The sequence below is a fragment of the Lampetra fluviatilis genome, chromosome 3 (assembly GCF_964198595.1).
Source record: "Lampetra fluviatilis chromosome 3, kcLamFluv1.1, whole genome shotgun sequence".
Lineage (NCBI taxonomy): Eukaryota > Metazoa > Chordata > Hyperoartia > Petromyzontiformes > Petromyzontidae > Lampetra > Lampetra fluviatilis.
The window spans coordinates 24780020-24800684 of record NC_136277.1 but is presented as its reverse complement, the minus strand read 5'-3'; the positions used below and the strand labels follow the sequence as shown (position 1 = coordinate 24800684).

The 20665-nt window shown below is 47.3% G+C and overlaps 1 protein-coding gene across 1 annotated transcript in view; it reads right to left on the bottom strand.

Annotated features, from left to right (window-relative positions):
* LOC144955698 (ras GTPase-activating-like protein IQGAP1) overlaps nucleotides 1–20665 on the bottom strand; it is a 110879-nt gene that overhangs the window by 54423 nt on the left and 35791 nt on the right. The window contains exons 16-25 of the mRNA XM_078885849.1: nucleotides 19734–19824; nucleotides 18707–18883; nucleotides 16808–16959; nucleotides 13222–13392; nucleotides 11520–11603; nucleotides 11161–11232; nucleotides 9928–9997; nucleotides 6420–6628; nucleotides 5538–5690; nucleotides 1438–1601 (exon numbers count right to left, since the gene is read on the bottom strand). Of these exons, the coding sequence (XP_078741975.1) occupies nucleotides 1438–1601; nucleotides 5538–5690; nucleotides 6420–6628; nucleotides 9928–9997; nucleotides 11161–11232; nucleotides 11520–11603; nucleotides 13222–13392; nucleotides 16808–16959; nucleotides 18707–18883; nucleotides 19734–19824 (1343 nt within the window). The remainder of the gene's footprint in view (nucleotides 1–1437; nucleotides 1602–5537; nucleotides 5691–6419; nucleotides 6629–9927; nucleotides 9998–11160; nucleotides 11233–11519; nucleotides 11604–13221; nucleotides 13393–16807; nucleotides 16960–18706; nucleotides 18884–19733; nucleotides 19825–20665) is intronic.

The window sequence follows — 20665 nt, the reverse complement described above, 5'->3', positions numbered from 1 at the left end:
GACCCGGGTCACCGAAAAACGGCAAAAGCAAAACAAATAGAGCACGGCAATGAAGCAAACAGAAATCAGGGCGGTCAACTGAAGCATCACGTGAGCATTCGAAAATACTCCACAAATATGATGCCTGCTGTATATTTGGAGTTTGCGTGTTTTCCCCGTGGTCGCGTGGAATTTTCTCCGGTGTCCTTTGGTTTTTCCCTCCACATGTAGCATCATGCGTTTAAATTATTTGGCTGCTATAAATTTCCACATGATAAGCCACTTTGTTGAGCTATCATTTGTTGCCAGGTTGCTTCTGACAAAGAGCTACATAGCTCAGTTGACCTTACCTGGAAAGGTCAACTGAGCTATATCGTGAAAGACCCAAGGAAAAAAAAATTGTTTACCATAAAAAAATTGTTTAGTTTATAGTTTTTGTTAAGCGAGGCACTTGTGGCTCTAAAATACGTGCCTGCTTCGAAGTCCATGCCTCTCCCCTTCCTACTAAAAAGGTAAAAAGTAAAGGTGCAGCACTGCATTTGCCTGCTCTGCGCCACCACTGGCAGAAGGCTTCCACTAAAAGGGATATCAAGACAGCCACTCTCGAGGGTTTTGTTCCTACTCTTCTACAATGGCCGCATGTCTTGGAAGAGGTGGAAGTACCCACACTTTACCCCACCACACGTGACCTGCCAATCAACTAACTGCGATGTAACCGTTTGTGCTGTTGGGTGGATAGAGTGGCAGCGTGCTTGGGATTCAAGAAGCTTGTGCCAATGTTGAAACTGCCACGATGAGAAATTTAAGTCCAGTGTGCTCACCATTACACGTATATACGTATATATGTTGAACTTTATTCACAACGTAACATCGGGAGCCGTGCTAATCGGAGGTGCATCACAGCAGCAGCCCCCTCGTCCAATATTGTGAGATCGTCTTCTTTGCTTGGCGAAATCGTGAGATCGTTTTCTTTGCTTGCCGTGATATGTCCCGCTTTTTTTCCCCCCTTCCCCATACCTCAGAGGTTTGAGGAAACCGAACGAGCTCGGCCACCGCTTACCAGAGGTCGCAACCGGGTACCCGATACCCGTACCCTACCCGATACCCGGCTACCCGTACCCGGCCGGGTACGGGTACGGGTACCCGTTTGCGACCCTGGTGCGGCCGAGTACGGGTACGGGTAGGCCGTGAGTCACTGGTGAGTAAGTGTTTGTCACTCATTTCCCAACGTCTTGTCTCTTCTCACAATTCAAGTTCCTAGAATCAACCCACCCGCACCTGCAACATGGCTTCATCCCAGAGGTCACAATCAGGTACCCGATACCCGTACCCTACCCGGCCGGGTACGGGTGTAGGGTACGGGTACGGCCGGGTATGGGTACGGGTACCCGTTTGCGACCCTGGTGCGGCCGGGTACGGGTAAGGAATCAAAACCCGTTTGCGACCTCTGCAGCTTACTTGATTTCCTCCTCGAGCGCCGACTTGAAGAGCTTGAGCAGTAGGTACTCCTCGCGCTGGTTCGATGCGTAGTTGTACAGCGTAAAGACCACCGAGTCGACGAACTTGGTCGACCTGTTCTGCGGCATCAGGAAGATGAGCTTGGCCAGGTAGGACGGATTCGTCTGGTGGAATAAAACACAGCGGTTTAATTCACCCGTGTTTATATTCATGTATGTACACGAGATATATATTCTTGAGTCTTTCGGTAAAGTCACGTAGATAGGTTCAAAGAAAATAACAAAACATATGACGGACGCTTGTGTTGCGATGGAAACGTCGTGGTTTTTTGTAATTTTTTGTTATTTTCTTTGAACCTATCTATGTGACTTTACCGAAAGACCCAATAATATGAATTCCTGCAGTGACGAAAGCTTTAAGTCAAGATATATATACTTTGAAACACAGAAACACTGTATGTTAAGTGATTGAATGTTTCTGCAAAATTAGTATGTGATTATATATAATTAACATGTATTTGTTATGCGTGCTGTATAAGTAATGAGTGTTTATTGTCCCGTGTAGCGGTAGAGTGCGTGACTTGCGAGTGGAAGGTTGTGAGTTCAAGTCCCGGTCAGAGGACGACTCGGCTCGTCATCCCTTTGGCGAGGATAAAATAGGAACTGCTTCATAGGGACGACAGCAGTTGTCGTTCTATGGAAATGCTCACCTCCATCATAGGAATGTGGAATTTCCACCTCTGGCTCAGAGTTGTAATGAGTACTGCCTCATGCTCAAATGAGCAGGAAGCCACTGAGGTATTGACATTGTATTACATACACATACAAAGCATTCAAATAATGCCATCACTGCAGATGGCTTCCCAAAATGTAGTCACAAGCATGCAATTAACTCTATTTTTTTTAACTATTTACTATATTTATTTTACCAGGTAAGGCCGACTGAGCTATTTCGCTCTTTATCAGAAACGACCTGACCACAAATATGATAGCTCAGCAAAGTAACTGATCATGTGGAAATGTATAGCAGCCGAATACTCTGAAACGCATGTTTCTAAATGTGGAGGGAAAAACCGGAGGACTCGGAGAAAAATCCACACGACCACGGGGAGAGCGTGCAAACTCCAGATATACAGGTGTCAGGGTTGGAATCGAACACACGACCTCCTGGATACCAGGCGAGGTAGTTAATATCTCGCCACTGTACACATTCATACTCTTTGTTTTTTTCGGTAAAGTCACGTAGGTGAAAACTTATTAATTACATTTTTTTCCTACGTGACATTACTGAAAAAACCAAAGAGTATGAATACTTGCAGTCACAAAAGTTTAAAATCTAAAACTGTACACATTATTTGGTAATATTGCGTTGGCAGATGGTGCGGCATTGGCAGTGGCATGCAATTATGTGCTATGATGAAGGGCCACTGCCCGAAACGTCGCCTTTTATATATTTTTCCTTTCAAGGGCACACGGTGTAATTGAGGAACATGTTGGATTTGTTATATTTGTACAGGTTGCTCTCTGAAGGCTGACTGATGGTGGAACTAGCAGAACAGAAGGCATTTATCAGATGCTTCATGTAATGTTCTGGGAAAATAAGCACTGCATAAGCCATTCCCTTAAATTAGGGACCAGATTTCCTACTCAACATGCAGAGCATTCCTCTTCGGAGTTTCAAACTCAACAGCCAGTTATAACATGCCCAAGGCAGCCCCCGGGTAAGCCAATGTGAATCCATTTATTATTTTACACGTTAAGCATGAAGCCGGCGTGAAAAACAAACATTCCCTCGCCACGCTCTACCACAGGCAGACAGACAGACAGCCGCTGAGCCAGATCTGTTCATGTTTTTCTGGTCGGGCCGCAATAAATAACGAATTTTTGAGGCAACTCTGGGGTTTTATACGGAGGGGTGACATCAGAGTAGAGGGCAAGGTGATAAATTACAAGAGAGCGAGAGAGAAAATTCAACCGCTCCAGTAGTAACGTTGGCGCGTGTACGCAGCAAGGTGGTTTTTTTCTTTCTTCTGGGTCTTAAACACACAAACTAAGTTTTATAGCCCACAGACATCTCATTGCTGGAAATGTCCGGGCAACAGCAAACAAATAATGTTATGGGAGGTGGCCGGGTGACTCAGGGACATCAATCCCCCCCCCCCCACTGTGAAGATGCTGGGTTCGAATCCTGGATTTCAGCCAACTGTGATCTCAAGCCCCCAGTGAAATGGTGGTCTCAACCTGGTCACAAATGAATGCGCAAAGAACCATCGCATTAAATTTTGGTGGGATTGACTTGTAACAAACAACCTTTTGCAGGGCATATACAAGGTTTGTCTCCTGTATGGATAACAGGCTACTGAAGTGCTTTCAGAAGTGCCTTTGTGACAACCTTCCAAAGCCATTCTCCAGCACAGCGGGTGATTGCTTCACGGCTTTCTGCAAGGTTACAAAGACAAATGTCTGCATCTCATGAAACAATGCCGACAGCACAACGGTAAGTCAATGAGAAATGTAAAAAATATATATATATCATCCGTGTAAATTCCTGCGTGGAATTCAACTTGCACTTTCTTCCGCATTTACGTTCTATCCAATTTCGCCACACGATTGCTACTCTAAAGGGGTTGCCCTCCTTTCACAGCGCTCTTTCCACAGCCAGAAGTGGTCTCAAATGAGCCATGCGCATCCTGTCACGGGGGGGTCACCATCCGTGTGAAGAAAAACAACGCTCGCGTGAACCCTTGTTGGAAACCGGAGGGGTGGGGGGGCGACGAAAGGCGTCTTCCACAAGAGGGAACTCCACGGAATGTTCACTGATTTTCTCAGGGCGCTGCCCATGAGGGCACGAGGCTCATAAGGGAGTGGAATGCTCTTCACGCTCGCACCTGTTAAGCCCGCAGCGGCCACAATAACGGCGCTCACGTGCACGAGTAATCAAGAGCTCGAGGCTCAATATGCTACCTCACCTGATGAGCGTTGCCACGGGTCTTCTCCTGCAGCTTAACATTCTGTGCTATCGGTCGATTGAAGTGAATCCGAACTCTTGAAAATTGCTTTGTGTTGAGTCATAAATTATGTCGGTAAGCTCGTGGCAAATTATGCTACCGCACCTCGCCATTGCTTCATTTCTTCTGCCAGAGTTGTTATTGTTGGACAACTAACTTTCAAGGTCTGCTATTAAAGTCTCATCACCACCATCCTGCTGTAGGGCTTGCCCTTGGCCGCTAACGTCTTGGTGCCACTCGGTTGACTGGGTAACCTGACCTCCATCCTGCACACATCTAAATTCTAAGCTGGAAACTCATTTTCGCAACTTAAAATCCCACTCAGGGATCAACTCACCATTTCATACCTTTGCGGGATTCCAGCAGAGACTCGGCAGGACTGCTCATTAAAAGTTCGTAAAGCGTGACAGCCCGTGGAGAAACTTCGGCATTCCCAATTTGGTCCGCGCTCAAAACAAGTTTCACTCTTCTGTGATTTGCTAACGAAAAGCCCTTAGACGAATGAAGCGAACAAAAATTAACTAATCGCAACCCCCCTAAATCTTGACAATTCATCATGTCTCTGGGTGGGTGAAATCATTACATTCCAAATCATTGTATTGTCCACAAAACTGCCTCCACAATCCAAATGTAGAATATAGCTCTTACGTAGAGATGGATTTTTGCATGTTTTTACAATACCCAAATCCATGACTGATAGCTACATCCAAGGCTGAATGTTCATCAGTCAAAACTGGGCTTAACTTCAGTTGGGTTTGTCTGTGTTGGTGACCCAGCTAACATTTTGGCACCACATTCAGTATACCTCACGTTATGCCTGCGACTAAGAGTCACATGCATGCTGCAGTCTACCAGCGACCCAGATAATCTCCATGAGAAATTTAACACACAAGCGGTTTAAATGACCAGGCCATACAAAAACCATCTGCACGTTTCCTCCGAAAAAGGGAAACCCAAGGTGGTGTTTGTAGCACCCCACCCTGGAGCCACCGCACTGGAGCCTGGAGCCATCGCTCCGCTCTGCCCGGTGGGGTCGCCGCGGAGTTGGGGGTGTGCTCGCAAAAACGGATGACGCGGACGCTCGGCTCCTCACCTGGAGAAGGTAGAAGAGGTGCTGGTAGGCCTCCAGTCTCTTGCGTTTCTCCAGGCTGAGAGACTTGAGGCCCTTCTGCTGGTCGGCCACCATCATGCCCTGCAGCTCCTCTCGGTTCTTCTTGTTCAGCTTCTTGCTGTGCATCACCACATCCTTTGCGGAGGGTAGTGGGTGAGGGCCACATTAGGAGGCTCGGTCGCACGAGACGCAATCAGGGGAAACATTGGCCCCTCCTTGTCAGTGCTTTCCCACTATGGTTGAAAGCCTGTTGGTCTGGCCACGTGTCACTAGCGGGCACTGTAGTTCTCATAAATATGATTCAATATGACAGTATAATGTTGCGTTACTGTTAGAGACCTTCATTATTGAAAACTGGTCACATTGGTCAAAGGTTTTACCGAATACTTGAAAACACATTTCAAACAGCCTTTGATCGGGCGGTGTTGGCTGAATCCCCGTCCCGACTCGAGTGAGAGAGCTTGAAGAGACAGCCAGTAGGCTAGCAGTAGAGAGAGCTAAGGGTCCACGGAAGGACCGAGTGTAGGACACCTACCCCTGGTGGTTACTTACTTTCTTTGTTAAAAAACCGGCGCAAGCCCCTGACTTGAAAACCTGCCTCAGCGTCGTCATTTACAACGCAACATATGTTGAACTTCTTTCGCACCGTATGTAGCCAACTGTGCTAAACAGAGGTGCAAGGGAAGGACAACAAACTAAACATAAAAAATCTATTTTTAAAAATGCAATCTAGATTTTAAAGTGCACAGCTCCAGTAGCTTCCTAATATCAGACAGAAGGCGTTCCAGATGGCCGCAGAAATGCATCTAAAAAGCGCTGCGTTTGCAGTGACCATCTTTGTTCAACGTGAAAGCGGTCAGAGACCTGCAGGGTGATGCGGTTCTTGACAAGCAGCCCGATCTTGATGTCCATGGTGTTGAGGTCCTGCTCGAGCTGCTGGTTGGAGCGAATCGTGGTGACGACCTCCTCGCGCAGCCGCATGATCTCCAGCTCCTCCTGGATGTCCAGGTCACTCTGCTCCAGCAGATGCACGAACTTGCGCAGCACAGGCAGCGGAGGGTTGCTGGCGCCGACTGCAATGGGAGCGTAGGAACAGTCAAGAGCAGAAAGAAAAGCGGAGTGGCGAGGTGCCTCAGAGAGATCATTTTAGATGCTACAGGGCGAGCTGACACTTCCGAGCGCCTGGTCTCAGCCGAGTCCCCCAATGTCTGTTCAAACAAATCAAAACCAAATAATCAGTAGTCATATATGTATGTATGTTGAATGTCTTTCGCACCGTACATAGCCAACCTTCCTAATTTGAGGTGAGAGAAAGGACAACAAACTAAACACAAAAAGCAGTTCTAATGAAATTAGTGTCCAAACTAGATTTGAAAGTGCATAGCCCCAGTGGCTTTCTCATATAGAAAGGAAGAGCGTTCCATACTGCCGCAGAAGCGCATCTGAAAGACCTGCCCAAGGCATCACCATCTCGTACGGTTTGACGATGCGACAATATATCTTAAACCTATACGTGAGCTGATGTCATTGTTCAATCCATATGGCCATCATCCCTTCTAGCTATTAAACTGCCGAAGTCCACCGACTTTTCTAAGCAGTCAATATTAAGCCTCTCAAGTGCCTACGTTCTCTCTCATCCATGTGTTCCTCTTTCTCTCTCTCGGTGCAATTCCAAGCATGTACCGCACCATGCTCATTAACAATATTTCCAGATATGGCATATCGATCAAAAACATTGACAGAAACAATAGGACAAAAGCCGCAAAAATATGCAATATTTCCTCGATAAATGTTGCATTGTATAATCATTTAATTTATTCATCACGCATAGTCAGCCATTGTGTCGCTCTGAGGAAAAAAATATCTGATTGATTGCCATGTAACAATACGTTTTGCAGGACATGTGCCACCCAGTGTGGATAAGAGGCTTACTGAACACAATTAGGAAGTGCCTCTCACGTCATCTTGCATAGGCCGTTTTCTGACAAGACGCGGGAGTTGACAACTCACTGGAGAAGTTGCTGATGGAAAATGTACTTGTCTAATGGAATGATGCCAGCATCGCAATTGGATGTGATCATTTATGTGATACGTATTTATGGATTTCTCTCAGATAAAAATAGTTAAAATATTGCAGTTTTCTATTTACCGATTTTAATATATCTTATACTACAGGACATACATTTTTCCGTCTTGATTTTGATCATGAGGAAGTGATATTGTAGTTGATGATGACAATGAAGAAGTGGTATTGTTGATGATGACACTGATGTGATATTGTTGATGATCATAATCAACGTTTTTGGGTTAGATCGCGTTATTTATAAATGTGTCGTAACCCTCCACCACCCGACACAGACAATCAGCAAAAAAGTGTCTCGTTGACAAAAGACAAATAGTTGACTACTTTAGCCCACCGGTGTGTTGAAGCGTGAAACCACAACATTTAAAATTTTTGAGTAGCACGACGTTTCGCTAGTAATTGCATCCAGTATCATCGGGCAATTCGCCAGAATGGTGAGGCTCTGCTCTTGCTCCCAGTCTTAAATAGAGCAGCAGCAGGGTGACGTCCTCATTGATGATGATGATAATATACATCTGCGTTTGGCTATAAGTGTCATGTGGATGAGATGGTGCTGTAACACGGGAACGGAAGGACGAAATGGAGCTTAGGTGGCCAGCCGAGGGCCACACACATTCAAACACAGGCTTACCCACTAATCCAGCTGATCCTTATACAGTATTCCATCGTTATTCATGAAATTGCTATCCACGATTCTGGCTATCAGCAAATCGCATCTGGAACTCGACACGACGACTGCATTGAAAGGGAGAAAGTGATGAGCTAAAGCAATGAAAGAGAATGTGATACGAGAAAATTATGAGATAAAGTGATGAGATCATTGTTACTTTACAACCTTCTACTGCGCAACATCATCATAATTTAAGGTAAGTTCATTTATAAATGTAATATTTAGTTTTATTTACTTTAAGTTTATTACAACAAATGTTTTTGTGTTATGATAATTTTCATGTATTTAATAGATGATGTATGTATTTATTTAAGGTAATTCATTAAAAATATATACGTTTTCGTAGGCCAATATCATTATCCCTGAAATGTGCTATGCACGGCCCTCTCCGGAACTTATCTCTCGCGAATAATGAGGGAATACCATACACGTTCACACCACCTTTGGCCTTCTGTGCTGTGAACTTTGTGTTCGTCACAATAGCTCCACTTCAGAAATCATAAGGCAAGCAAGCAATGCAATTCAGTTTTTTGTGCTTTAGCTTTTTTTGTAATCTCCACATTTAGTTGCGTCCGATCGAGATGCGACGTATCATTTGGCACTCTTCATCTCCGCTCCTACTGGCAAGAGTTCACACCATTTTCCATGGCAGTAAAAGGGGTGAAGAAGTTCAATTCGGCGGCCAAATTAATCGCAACATAAAGTGTCAGGTGTGGCATTAACCGTACAACTATTAAAATAACAGAGGTGTCACAACCTCCGTTCCCCCCATGAGAATGCAATGTCAATAATTATTTTTGTAATTTTTTTCACATTGCGGTGCATGATAGCAGCTCTAGTGGCTGATGGTGGTGACATGAGGGTATTCCAATAATGTGTACGCATTGAAACATATCAATTCTTGTAAATACGATTCCACGCATTTATTCGCGAGCTTCAGAGTCAATATTAATCAATGAATCAATGCACTATAATTCCAACAAAAACACCCTTTGTAATAACAGAATGTGTTTTGCCAGGAGTAGGCCTTTACTATTTTACCAAGACTAGCTAGACAAGTCAACAGAACTGGACATTTATATTCTGACCAGAAGGAACCTGAAACCTATGGTATTGATGATGGCCTATGCATGACCTATGACCTGTGATTTTTTTTTAAACTGCAACCAAAATTTCCCCATGATAACTTTATGGCATTGAGAAACTTCGCAGGCATTGACATCTGGGCTGATGCCACCAACCTGCTCTGCACGACAGCCAGGTGTAATCACCAGCACTCCTATGGAAAGGGAACTGTTTTCTCATGCTGTATTGATAATTTAATGTTTGCAGCGCCATGGACAATAAAGCATCCATGAAGGCCAACGCAGCACACGAGGAGGTGGGTGGCTAGTATCACGCCTGACCACCTTCATCTCCCCAGTGGCGATGTTGACACACTCCACCAGGTACTCATTAGAGGCCTAGTCGACCTAGGTAAGGCCCAGGACTGGTTCAGTTAATCGCCACTGGTTGTTGGGCGTGAGCAGCAATCGAACTCAGGCCGCTAGCTTCAGAATGCGACCCGCTAACTACTGCACCACCGCTCCCCAAGAGAAGAGGCTCAACTGCATACTTACTCAGTATCCTGTAGTCTTCCCTCGCCTTGTTGGCACGCAGGAAGGCTTGAATCTTCACTATTTCTGGTATCTGAAAATGACAAGCAGCAATTCGCAAACAAATCATCATTAGCCATGATATATTCACAGCTGGAAAAAGGCTTTCGCAAGCTTCACCAACTCTCATCTAGCAACGACACAAGGACATCATTTCATCACTCCATCTGTGCGGTATGCGTCATCATCAGGAGTCGTCGTTTCCTTGGCTGCCACTCCCTCGTGAGTTCCCGATCACCAGCCGTCGTTGAACCATCATGCGAACTGCAGTCAAGTGACTCGCTCTTACTGCCTCGTGAAGACGCCCTCACAGCCCTGCAGTTGGCTGTCTCACATTCGTGATAACCTCTGTGTCACCCCCCAGAGTTGGCGATGACCCAATCTCATCAGATATCAGACGAAAAGCTTGGATGGGCCTGGTTAGCACGTGAATGGGACACTGCCAGGCAGGTTCAGGTTTTATAGACTTAGGCTGCGAGGAAGACAGGAGATGGGAATACGGCAATTGATTCTCGAACATGTTTTGCGCAGAGCTTAGTGTGTTCCCCCCTCATCTGCATGGCCAAACATCCCAATGTAGGAGTCTCATGAAAGAGGGTCTTGAGACTCAATGAGGTTTTCTTGGGGCATTTTTATTTATTTATTTATATTAATAACCTGTTATATTACAGGCATGTTCAACCATAAACCCACCTCATCAAAGGACGTTTCTGTGGTGGACATCCACTGCAGAGGTCGAGCGATAAAATCTGCTTGAGTGCTGAGAGCTAAAAGGGGTCGCTGCATCGCGAGACCATGAGAGACGCTAATGGCTCTGGTAGAACTTCATCCAGCTTGAATAGACCACAGCTGATGATGATGATGATGACCACACTAAAACTAAACTATGTTTTGAGCCGTATAAGCTCTTGGCTATCACAAATGATAGCTCAAAGAAGTGGCTTATCGCGTGAAAATGTATCGCGGACAAATACTATGAACGCGCGTTCATTCGAAATGTGGAGGGGGAAAAAAACGGAGGACCCGGAGAAAAATCCACGCGACCACGAGGAAAACATGCAAACTCTAAATATATTGGCGTCAGGGTCGGAATTGAACCCACGGCCTCCTGTATACCAGGCGAGGTGATTAACATCTCGCCACCACGGCGTCCACTAATCGAACTTTACATCACTAGGTACTGCACTCCGTACTCACGTGGTCTCGGAAGAACTGGAGGCGCGCGCGGTAGCGCTTGGCAGCAAGCCACATCCGCACCCACGCCTGGATCTGTACACATGAACGTGGACACGGGGATGGTGGGGTGACAAACGCACAAATGTCACCATTGCAGGGGTTAGGGCAACAAAACTTTCGCCCCCCCCCCATTGTACCACCGAGAGAAGGAGAACTATTGGCATAAATCTGTTTGGCCCCATTATCGCAGCCGTCACTACTGAGCTGACGGAAGGAACAGACGACAATGATGATGAATGGCAGGCACGAAGGAATCGGAGGGTCCACCACCAACCCAGATAAACCCGCACTCTGAGCAGCGTCCGAGCCTCGAGCATCACCTTTACGACTGCTGGCGTGTTGTCACGGAGCAGCTGCAGCCGTGCGCGGAAGACCTTCCGCTGTTTGCATCCTCGCCAGTAGGCCTGAGAGTGACAACATGAGCACACGGCTCACGCAGGAGCACCGCGGACGTTGATCGTGGAACAACACCGCACACAGGCAGCATATACGATGTGCCCTGATATATCACTGACGGGAATGATATGCAGCAATGAAGACTGATACGTCTTGAACAGGTACAATATACACACAGAGACGATACACATTGACAAAGAAGTTTCAGGCACAATATGTTAATCATTGGGGGAGCGGTGGTGCAATGGTTAGTGCAATGCACTATGAAGCTGAAAACCTGGATTCGATTCCCGGCCACCGCTAACGTCATGGACAAGTGGTAGCTGACCAAGGCCTGGGCGCTACCCCCTGAATCAACCGGCACTGACCAGCATGGTGAAGTGTAGTCAACCCCCATGGCCAACGTGGTACGAGAAAGCCTTTATCCAGCAATGGATTGACAAAAGGCTCGAATTCATTATTATTACTCCACAGGATCAAGGCACATTGCACATTCGATTGCCTTGATTATAACAGGCACTGTCCAAGTCAATTTGCCCAGTGCTGACAGTTTTGCTGAGCATGTAGATTCTTGGTAAAGATACCATGAATGTTGACATGTAAAATTATATTAACAATTCATAATTTAGGATTACAACTTAAAACTGACATGGGTTGCTACATATCATTTGTGTAGAACTCTTCCTTCTGATATTAGGAAGCCACTGGAGATATTAACTTTTAAACCCAGATTGAAAACAAATTTCTTTAGAACTGCTTCTATTGTTTGGTTTGTTATCCTTCCCCCACACCTCCAATTAGCATGGTTGGCTACATATAGTGTGAAAGAAGTTCAACACACATACATTGCAAATTCATATATTTAAAAGTCTGTAGTGAATTAACACACGAATTGGGTATTGACTCACCTCATCATCCCTTAGGGGTCGGGAAAATAAGAATGTTTTTCTTCACCATGGCAATGTGGAATTTATTCCACTGGTTCATGAATCACAAATGAGTGTATCACCCCACACTCATTTCAGTGGAAAAATATAAAAATTTCTGATTTGAGAAAACATAATTCAGACAGCTTAAAAATAAGGTCAATTGCAATCACCAACATACTTTTACTAGCCTTCTGTCCATCCACTGCTGAACGAGGGCGATCCCAAGCCATGTCAGTGATGAGGGCTATTTCACTTTACCTTACCACGCTTCACGGTACGGCTGTATGAGCATAACTTGACAAAAGATAACTTTTGAACTGGCCCTTGCCAAAGGAATGTGAAATGGTGAGCACTGTCCAAGGACCTCCACAGGAGAATCACGCCACGCAGCTGCTCGTTCTTTAGAGCACAGTTGCACATCGGCAAGCTGTGAGCAAAGGGCAGCGCAATCCATCGTTGTACTGTTCTAAGCTTCACCTGCTATGCTCGCCACCTTCACCAAACCCACAAGATCCGGCGTTTGTGAATTACGGTCAAACAGCCACCGCTGTGTGGGAAGGCCCTCATCCACAGCGGCCGACGGACCAAAGGTGCCCGAAAGTGTCCATGTGCACTGCTCTGGCTTGGCTGGAGTCACACAGTGGCAGGAATAGCGGTGGAAGGGTGTCCGTGGTTGCTAGTGGTTTTTCCGCCGCACCTGCACAGTGGTGATGGCCGGTTGCTGATTGGTGAGGAATTCCCGGCGGGCGAGGAGAGCGCGGCGCACCAGGTACCCGCGTCCGCGCGCCTGCAGCCGCGCCACCAGAGCTTCGTGCGTGAGCCACAGCCGCTCACGGTTGTACACGGACGTCACGCGGCCAACCACTGCCTGCAACACCAAACGCACACACACATACGAAAGGACCGTTGGGGCAAGTGCTGTTAGCGAGCACCTATTAAGGCCAGAACGGCGCACTAGGGGGTGGATTGTGGCCACAACCGCGCCTTTATCTCCCCAGTGTTACTCGTTGAAGTCTGAGCCAACCTAGGGGATGCCCAGCACACACACAATCGCTAGCACACAGGCACGCATACATGTACACACACACGCATGCTAGCTCATGGGCGCATGTGCGAAGGCACACATGTTGTCGCTGTTGGTTACGCTACCTGCCGGCTCGAGTAACATTAATTAACACTGCACAGGTGTATGTGCATGCAAATGTACACCGCACGCACGCACGCATCCGTGCGAACGCACATGCGATTGTACACGCACATACACATGCACGCACACGTACAAATGTACATGCACGCGCACATGTACACGGGCACGCATGCACAGAGGCAGGTAGCTAGACGGTGAGTCTCTAGGGGTGTGTGACACAGTGCTGTGTTGGGAATCTGAAATTCTATAGCATCCGGAAATTATGGACAAGCAGTCAAAAACAATGACGGCATTTTTATCCGAACTATGCATCACAAAGTGAGTCCATGATTTTCATTGGAGCTGAATGAGAGTTCATTTTCAGATTGATTTGCTGCTTTCCGATCCTCATAACCAAATAAAAGGACAATTGGGTTCCCTGGGTTTTTGTGTCTCACCAAAACACAATAACTGGTTTGCGTGACATCACCAGGGATGACAATTTTGTCTTCTGATCCAAGTCACCGTATTGATAGAAAGTCGCCCCATAAATGAAAAGCCGGTTTAAGTCTGTAATGTGAATTTACCGATACTTGGTTAAAAAAAAACCTAATAAAGTTTCGGAAGAATCGTGCACAGCGGTGAGTTTCCCGTATTCGGCAAAGGTGTTACTGTATTATAATAGTTGTGGTCCATGTTCACTTTCTTATTTGCATTGGACTGAGGTCATCCATGGGCAGCGTCGAGTATTTGTAACTTTCGTTTTGTTTATTCATGGATGCGTGTGTTCACAAGATACCGGCACACAAATGCGTTAGCTAAGCAGAACAAAACAGTTGTTTTTAAATGCCATATTGAATTTACAAAAAAAATACATTTAGCTCTGACTTGTGATTTTTAAAAAGATTTGAAAAATAAATACAGCGCTTTGTTGATATAATGTGTTTTCTTAAAAGTAAATTCTACAAATCCTGGCAGATCGGATTTTATATTTTCAATGTTCCCTTTGTATTTCATCGAGGTCTCTCTTACAAACGAGACATTGTACCTCGCTGGGTATTACCTGGTTTGTACGGTTCACATAAGTGAACGCCTGATTGATGTACGAGTTTGTTTCGTGAAATTGATTTCAATCTCATCGCGACCTGAGTGTTATACATTACAGTTTAATACCGAGATCCCACTGGCAGGAGAGGGCCAGGGGAGACGGGAGGGTTATGCTGTACAAATCACACCGCAGTGCCGATGTATTTAATAACAGGTCACGGAGTTTACGTGGAATAATAAAGCCTTGTATTCCAGTGTACACAACTCATTGCTCAATGCAGTGCGGCACTTAAAGCATTTGCGGCTCACACAACACAAGCCATTGAGCGGCGCGTTATTACACAATTACAGTGCCATTTAAGGGAAATGAGCCCCTGAGAACCCAATTAACCCGGCGACGTACAAAAAGAGCCTTTCTTTCCGCGGCGACGCAGCTGCCGAACATCAGTTTATACACGGGCCAAATGCCCCAGCACTGTCATTTGTAATTGTTGTACCAATTAAAATACGAAAAGCCACGATACGTGCGGCTCTAACGGGTACTTGTGAATGCGGCGCGCACACGTTCGGCTATTTACCGACTAACTTTATTGTGCTCCTACATGAGGTTATTCTGGCAGGACGTCCGTGCATTCTCGCACAATACGGATGAAGCTGTGCCCTGGTTTGTTTTGGCGAGTGCCTCGCGCCACATGTTGTGGGGTCGTGGGGGTGTGAAACTGGTCTCGCGGTGGAAAAGGCGGTGGCTATGTGTCAGCTTAACGTGCCACTAAAGAGTCGCGTATACATGCACATATTACAGCCCTCCTGTTAATCCACTGCTGGATGAGGGCATCCCCACACCGTGCAGGGCCTGAGGGTCATTTGTAAATTCTTCGCCACGACGGTCAGTGCGTAAGTTGTGAAGGCATGGAGCGTAGATGTGGGAACACAGGAGTACAGTACAACAATTGATTGTGCTGTACTGCCCTCTGCTGTCCATCATTATATAGCCCCACAGCCTATAACAACCTGTTACGAGTGGTGGCCATCCATCCGAGGTATTATCCAGGCTCAAATTTGGTTACTTTTTCAAGTCAGATGAGATTGGACACATTTTTGGTGATTTGGTTATCGGCAATGCATGAATAAAAATCTGAAAATATCAGTTTTCCTGCTAAAACTAGCAAGGAGCCCTGCTCATCTCGATTGGGGGCCATGAGCCAGAGATGGAAATTCCACTGTTTAGATGTCACGCCCCACTCGTGTTAGCTGTGGTCGGGAATTGAATTCAGGTTGCTGGGATATACCATGCACGAACCCCGACACCCACCACTCCTCCCAGGGTAGTTGTTGTTGTTATTATTATTGCAGCATCATTTCAATGGGCCGTCGTATACTCTACACAGGAAACCGTGGTGTGTTGAAATCCCCCAGCACTGGCTACAGACGTGAATCTCGCGCCGCGTTTGTCCCCCTGCTGGACGCAATCCCCATGAGCTCCACGCGCAACCGGTGGGAGTACAACAATCCCTCCCAGCTCCGCGAGCAGCACTTGGCAGGATGTCGCCAGCGACTGCCAGACGGCGGAATGTGGAATTTCCCGGGCAATGCCGCGGTGTCGTCCTCTCTCCTCCCCTTTCACGTTTCCCTGCCCTGACCCTGTTCCACACAATAAGCCACTTCGATGTGCTATCATTTGTGGCCAGGTCACGTCTGAAAAAGAGCGATATCGCTCAGTAGGCCTTGGTTAAAATATCTTCTTCTGCAGCTGGCGTCCGTCTGCTCGGCAGCGAGATTGGCCAGTCCCCTCGGTACCGCGTCTTCCGTCGCTTTATCAACACAGCGCATTCAGTATCTGCCTGCACCTCGATACGAGCGCAGCGCAAGCGGCGAGAGAGGCAGCGGTGTGGGATGCGCACCTGTATTTCACCTGCATCTCACTTGTATCTCACCTGTATCTTGCCTGTATATCATCTGTACTTCACTTAAATCTCACCAATATCTCACCTATATCTCACCTGTATTTCACCTGGATCTCGTTCGAATCTCGCCTGTATCTCGCTTGTATATCATTTGAATCTCACTTGGATCTCACCTGCATCTCACCTGTATCTCAGTTGCATCTCACCTGTATCTCGTCGCGGCTCAGCTGCCCCGTGCTGGGCATCACGCCCTGCGGCGCCTCCCATCTGCCCTCGCCGCTCTCCCGGTTGAAGAAGAAGTCGGAGCCGTCCCTGAGCCGGTGCCGGCTCCACGGGCCGTCGCTGCTTTCCCCCTTGGCTGCTCCCGCCCCCCCCCCCCCCACAGAGACCACACAGTTAAAGAAGAAATACAAATCTTGCATACGCGTGGATTCTGGAACACTTTCTAATATGCGGTTGTCCTCGCAAGTACTTACATGACGATAATAGCGCCACTGTTCGTGCCACACGGATAACAATCAACGCGGGGCATGCAATAGATAGGCTCTCGTTGTAACCGTATGCGTTGGTGGGCTTCCTCCATGTGCACTGGGTTTCTCCCACAAGCCAAACCGCCAATAATGGAACTCGACAAACATCCCAATGCAGGACCCTGCTGAAAAAGTCTTGAGACTCGGTGAGGCTTTCCTGGGTAGATAGCAAAGTTTTACTGTCATCAATTATCCACAGGCGTCAGAGTTGGGATCGAACCTACGACCTCGGGCATACTAGATGAAGGAAATAACAGCTCACCACCATGGCGCCCCCCATTGGCCACACATCAGCTACAGTTCCTACTCGATTCTATTTTTCTTTGCCACTTACCTCCTGCGCAGAGGTCGCAACCGGGTACCCGATACCCGTACACTACCCGATACCCGTACACTACCCGATACCCGTACACTACCCGATACCCGTACACTACCCGATACCCGGCTACCCTGGTGCGGCCGGGTACGGGTACGGGTAGGCCGTGAGTCACTGGTGAGTAACCGTTTGTCACTCATTTCCCAACGTCTTGTCTCTTCTCACAATTAAAGTTCCTAGAATCAACCCACCTGCGCTGCAACATGGCTTCATCCCAGAGGTCGCAATCAGGTACCCGATACCCGTACCCTACCCATACCCAGCCGGGTACGGGTAGGGTACGGGTACGGCCGGGTACGGGTACGAGTACCTGTTTGCGACCCTGGTGCGGACGGGTACGGGTAAGGAATCAAAACCCGTTTGCGACCTCTGCTCCTGCGGCATCATCTCTACTTCCCTTCATAAACCCCCCCCCCTAGCCGAGTTCGTTGGCCACCTACCACCACTTATAAACTTGCAAGCCCCACTGCCCAAGAAGTACACAACCAAACTTGGCTGAAAGCTGGCAAAAGTTCCTGGATACACTCCCACGTGTGTCCTACTAGTGGCGTAGCTACTGGGGAGGATTGGGATTTGAGTTTATTTGATTGTTACATGGATAGTCCCATTAAGCTAGTTCCCTGCCTGGCTACATTAGAAGAGATATCTTTGGTGCGTGAGCAGAGCAGCAACAAAAACAAAACCAGCAATATTGCTGACTTTAGAAAATGAGTACAGGGACCTTAAGGAATATTGCACAAATAACAAATGCAGTATTTTACAGTTGTAAATGAAACACATGCAAAAAAGTTAGGTGCAGGTGCAAGTAAGCTCCATATTATAGTCTTATAAGGACATTGTTCGATGGCTAGTCATCAAACAAAAATGGTCACCGCATTGCCGTCTGGAACGCTCTTCCTACCGATATTAGGAAGCCACTGGAGCTATGCACTTTTACATTTTTTTGAACTGTTTTTGTGCTTAGTTTGTTGTCCACCTCCGATTAGCACTGATGGCTATGTACGGTGCGAAATAAGTTCAATATACATAAACAGGCAAATGCAACTACAGTGGGTTCCACAGGCTGGAGGGGCCCAGGCGCGGGGCTTTGAAAAGTGGGTTAAACTAAACAGGGTAGAGAACCATTTCATTTCCTGATGCCAGGGCCCACGGCCACCACGCCAGCACCCCCCCACCCCCCAGGTGCGCCTCTTTCTCACCTCCAGCAGCCTTCTCGCGCTTGGCGTCGGAGAGCTCGAGGTGGTAGGAGGCGGTGCACTCGGGCGTCACTCCGCGCAGCGCCAGCCCCGGCGTACGCAGCAGGCCCAGCAGCGTCTCGGCCACGCTGTCACCGGCGTCCCCCAGCGCGGAGTTCACCGCCGCCACCGCCGCCGCCACTGCCACGGCACGACCGCGTTGTGGCACTTTACGCTCTGACGCCCCGTGCCGGTGTATCGGCAGGCGGACGGATTTTAAATGTATTTTACCACGCGCCAATGATTCACGAAGATAATCACACCGCCTTGGAAAACATTTTTGGGGAACGGGGAATAAAATAATGTTGAAGCAATTTTCGCCGTGAAAAAGGGTTTGAAACGAGGCAATAAGGTTGGCAAGCGTGCTTTGCGTTGTTTGTGTAATCCACACGGACAGACAATCACCCTTCTGTGGAATTATCCACGGTGATGAATTCTACTGCATCTATCAGCTGATCACCATCAGGTGTAGTGATTATTACATGTATATAATATAGTCATGTACAGCACTTTATCAAATGAATGCCATGTCGGTCGTGTGTGTGTGTTATTTAATCGTACAGGACCAGTTCATGTCTCACTAACATGGTTCCAATGGCCCACAGCATGGTTCTTCAACTAAGGGACCACTGGCCACATTTGGCTCTTTGAGTGTCCTACCTCACTACGGTCTGCCCAAATGTATGGCTCATCGAAATATAAAGAGACAGCGATTAGCCACATTAAAAATAGATAAACAAAATGCAGACGAGACATCTGGAATAGATGGCAAAGCGGTCACATGTAAAGGCGTTATGACATCACTCTGCCACGTGACGTCGTAATGCCTGTACACGTGACGCACGGTGTCCCGTGGCGCCGCCAGCACGTGCTAGTTTTATGAATATTATTATTTGGCCTGCTGGAAAATATACTCAGAAGAAGCTTGGCTGAGACAGAATCAAAAGAACTCATGCTACCGCCAAGTGTCACGTTAAGGATGCTCGCATACTGCTGTTGGCGGCCTCGTTGTCCTTGTTGGCCGCGTGGACGCCCTCCTGGATCTCGTCAAGCCACAGCACCGCCGACTCGTCTGCCATCTCCTGTGTGGGGAGAGGGGGCAGCAGTCGTGAGGCAATGTGTGTATGTGTGCTGTTGAACTTCTATCGCACCGTACATAACCAAATGTGGTAATCGGAGGTGTGGGGGAAGGACAACACACTAAACACAAAAATCTGTTCTAAACAAATAAGATTAAAATGTAAATTTAACAGTGCATAGCTCCAGTGGCTTCCCAATAGCGGAAGGAACAGCGTTCCAGACGACGGCAGAAGCGAATCTAAAAAGGGCGCGATGCAGTTTTTGTTCGGTGATGAGCTAAAACCCGCTGCAAGGATGACCGCAGTTCGCATGATGGTTTATGCCCCTTGACGGCAAGGAGGAGGAGCAGGAGACGTGTGGGCAGTGAGGGCAGCAGTGAAGAGAGAAGTACAAGACACTGCTGCCTCAGATCTCAGGTGAACCCAAGAGCAGTGGTTTTCACCGCGTGACGACAAGGCCCGAGGTGTTTCCCACTCGATTGAGTGCAGGGACAGCAGTCCTCATCTCCTGGTCACAACTCCTTTGAGTTGGGAGACATTTTTTGGCTTTTGAAATGAAGACTAGAATTAAGACAAAGCTTTAAATTTGCCTTTTTGTAATACACATTTTAAATGTACAGCCCTTTGTCAAACCACTGCTAGATGAAAGCCTTGCCAAGCCATAGCAGCCATGTGATTGTTTAAAACAATATTTCACCATGGTGGTCAGTGTGGGTGTATGGCCTGAACCGGTTCAATTATCACTCGCCACTAATTTAAACGCAGGGTCAGGAATCAAACTCAGGTTCCCGAGTTCAAAGAGCGCTGTGCCAGCCAGTGCTGCCTCTCTCCCTCCCCTGCTCCT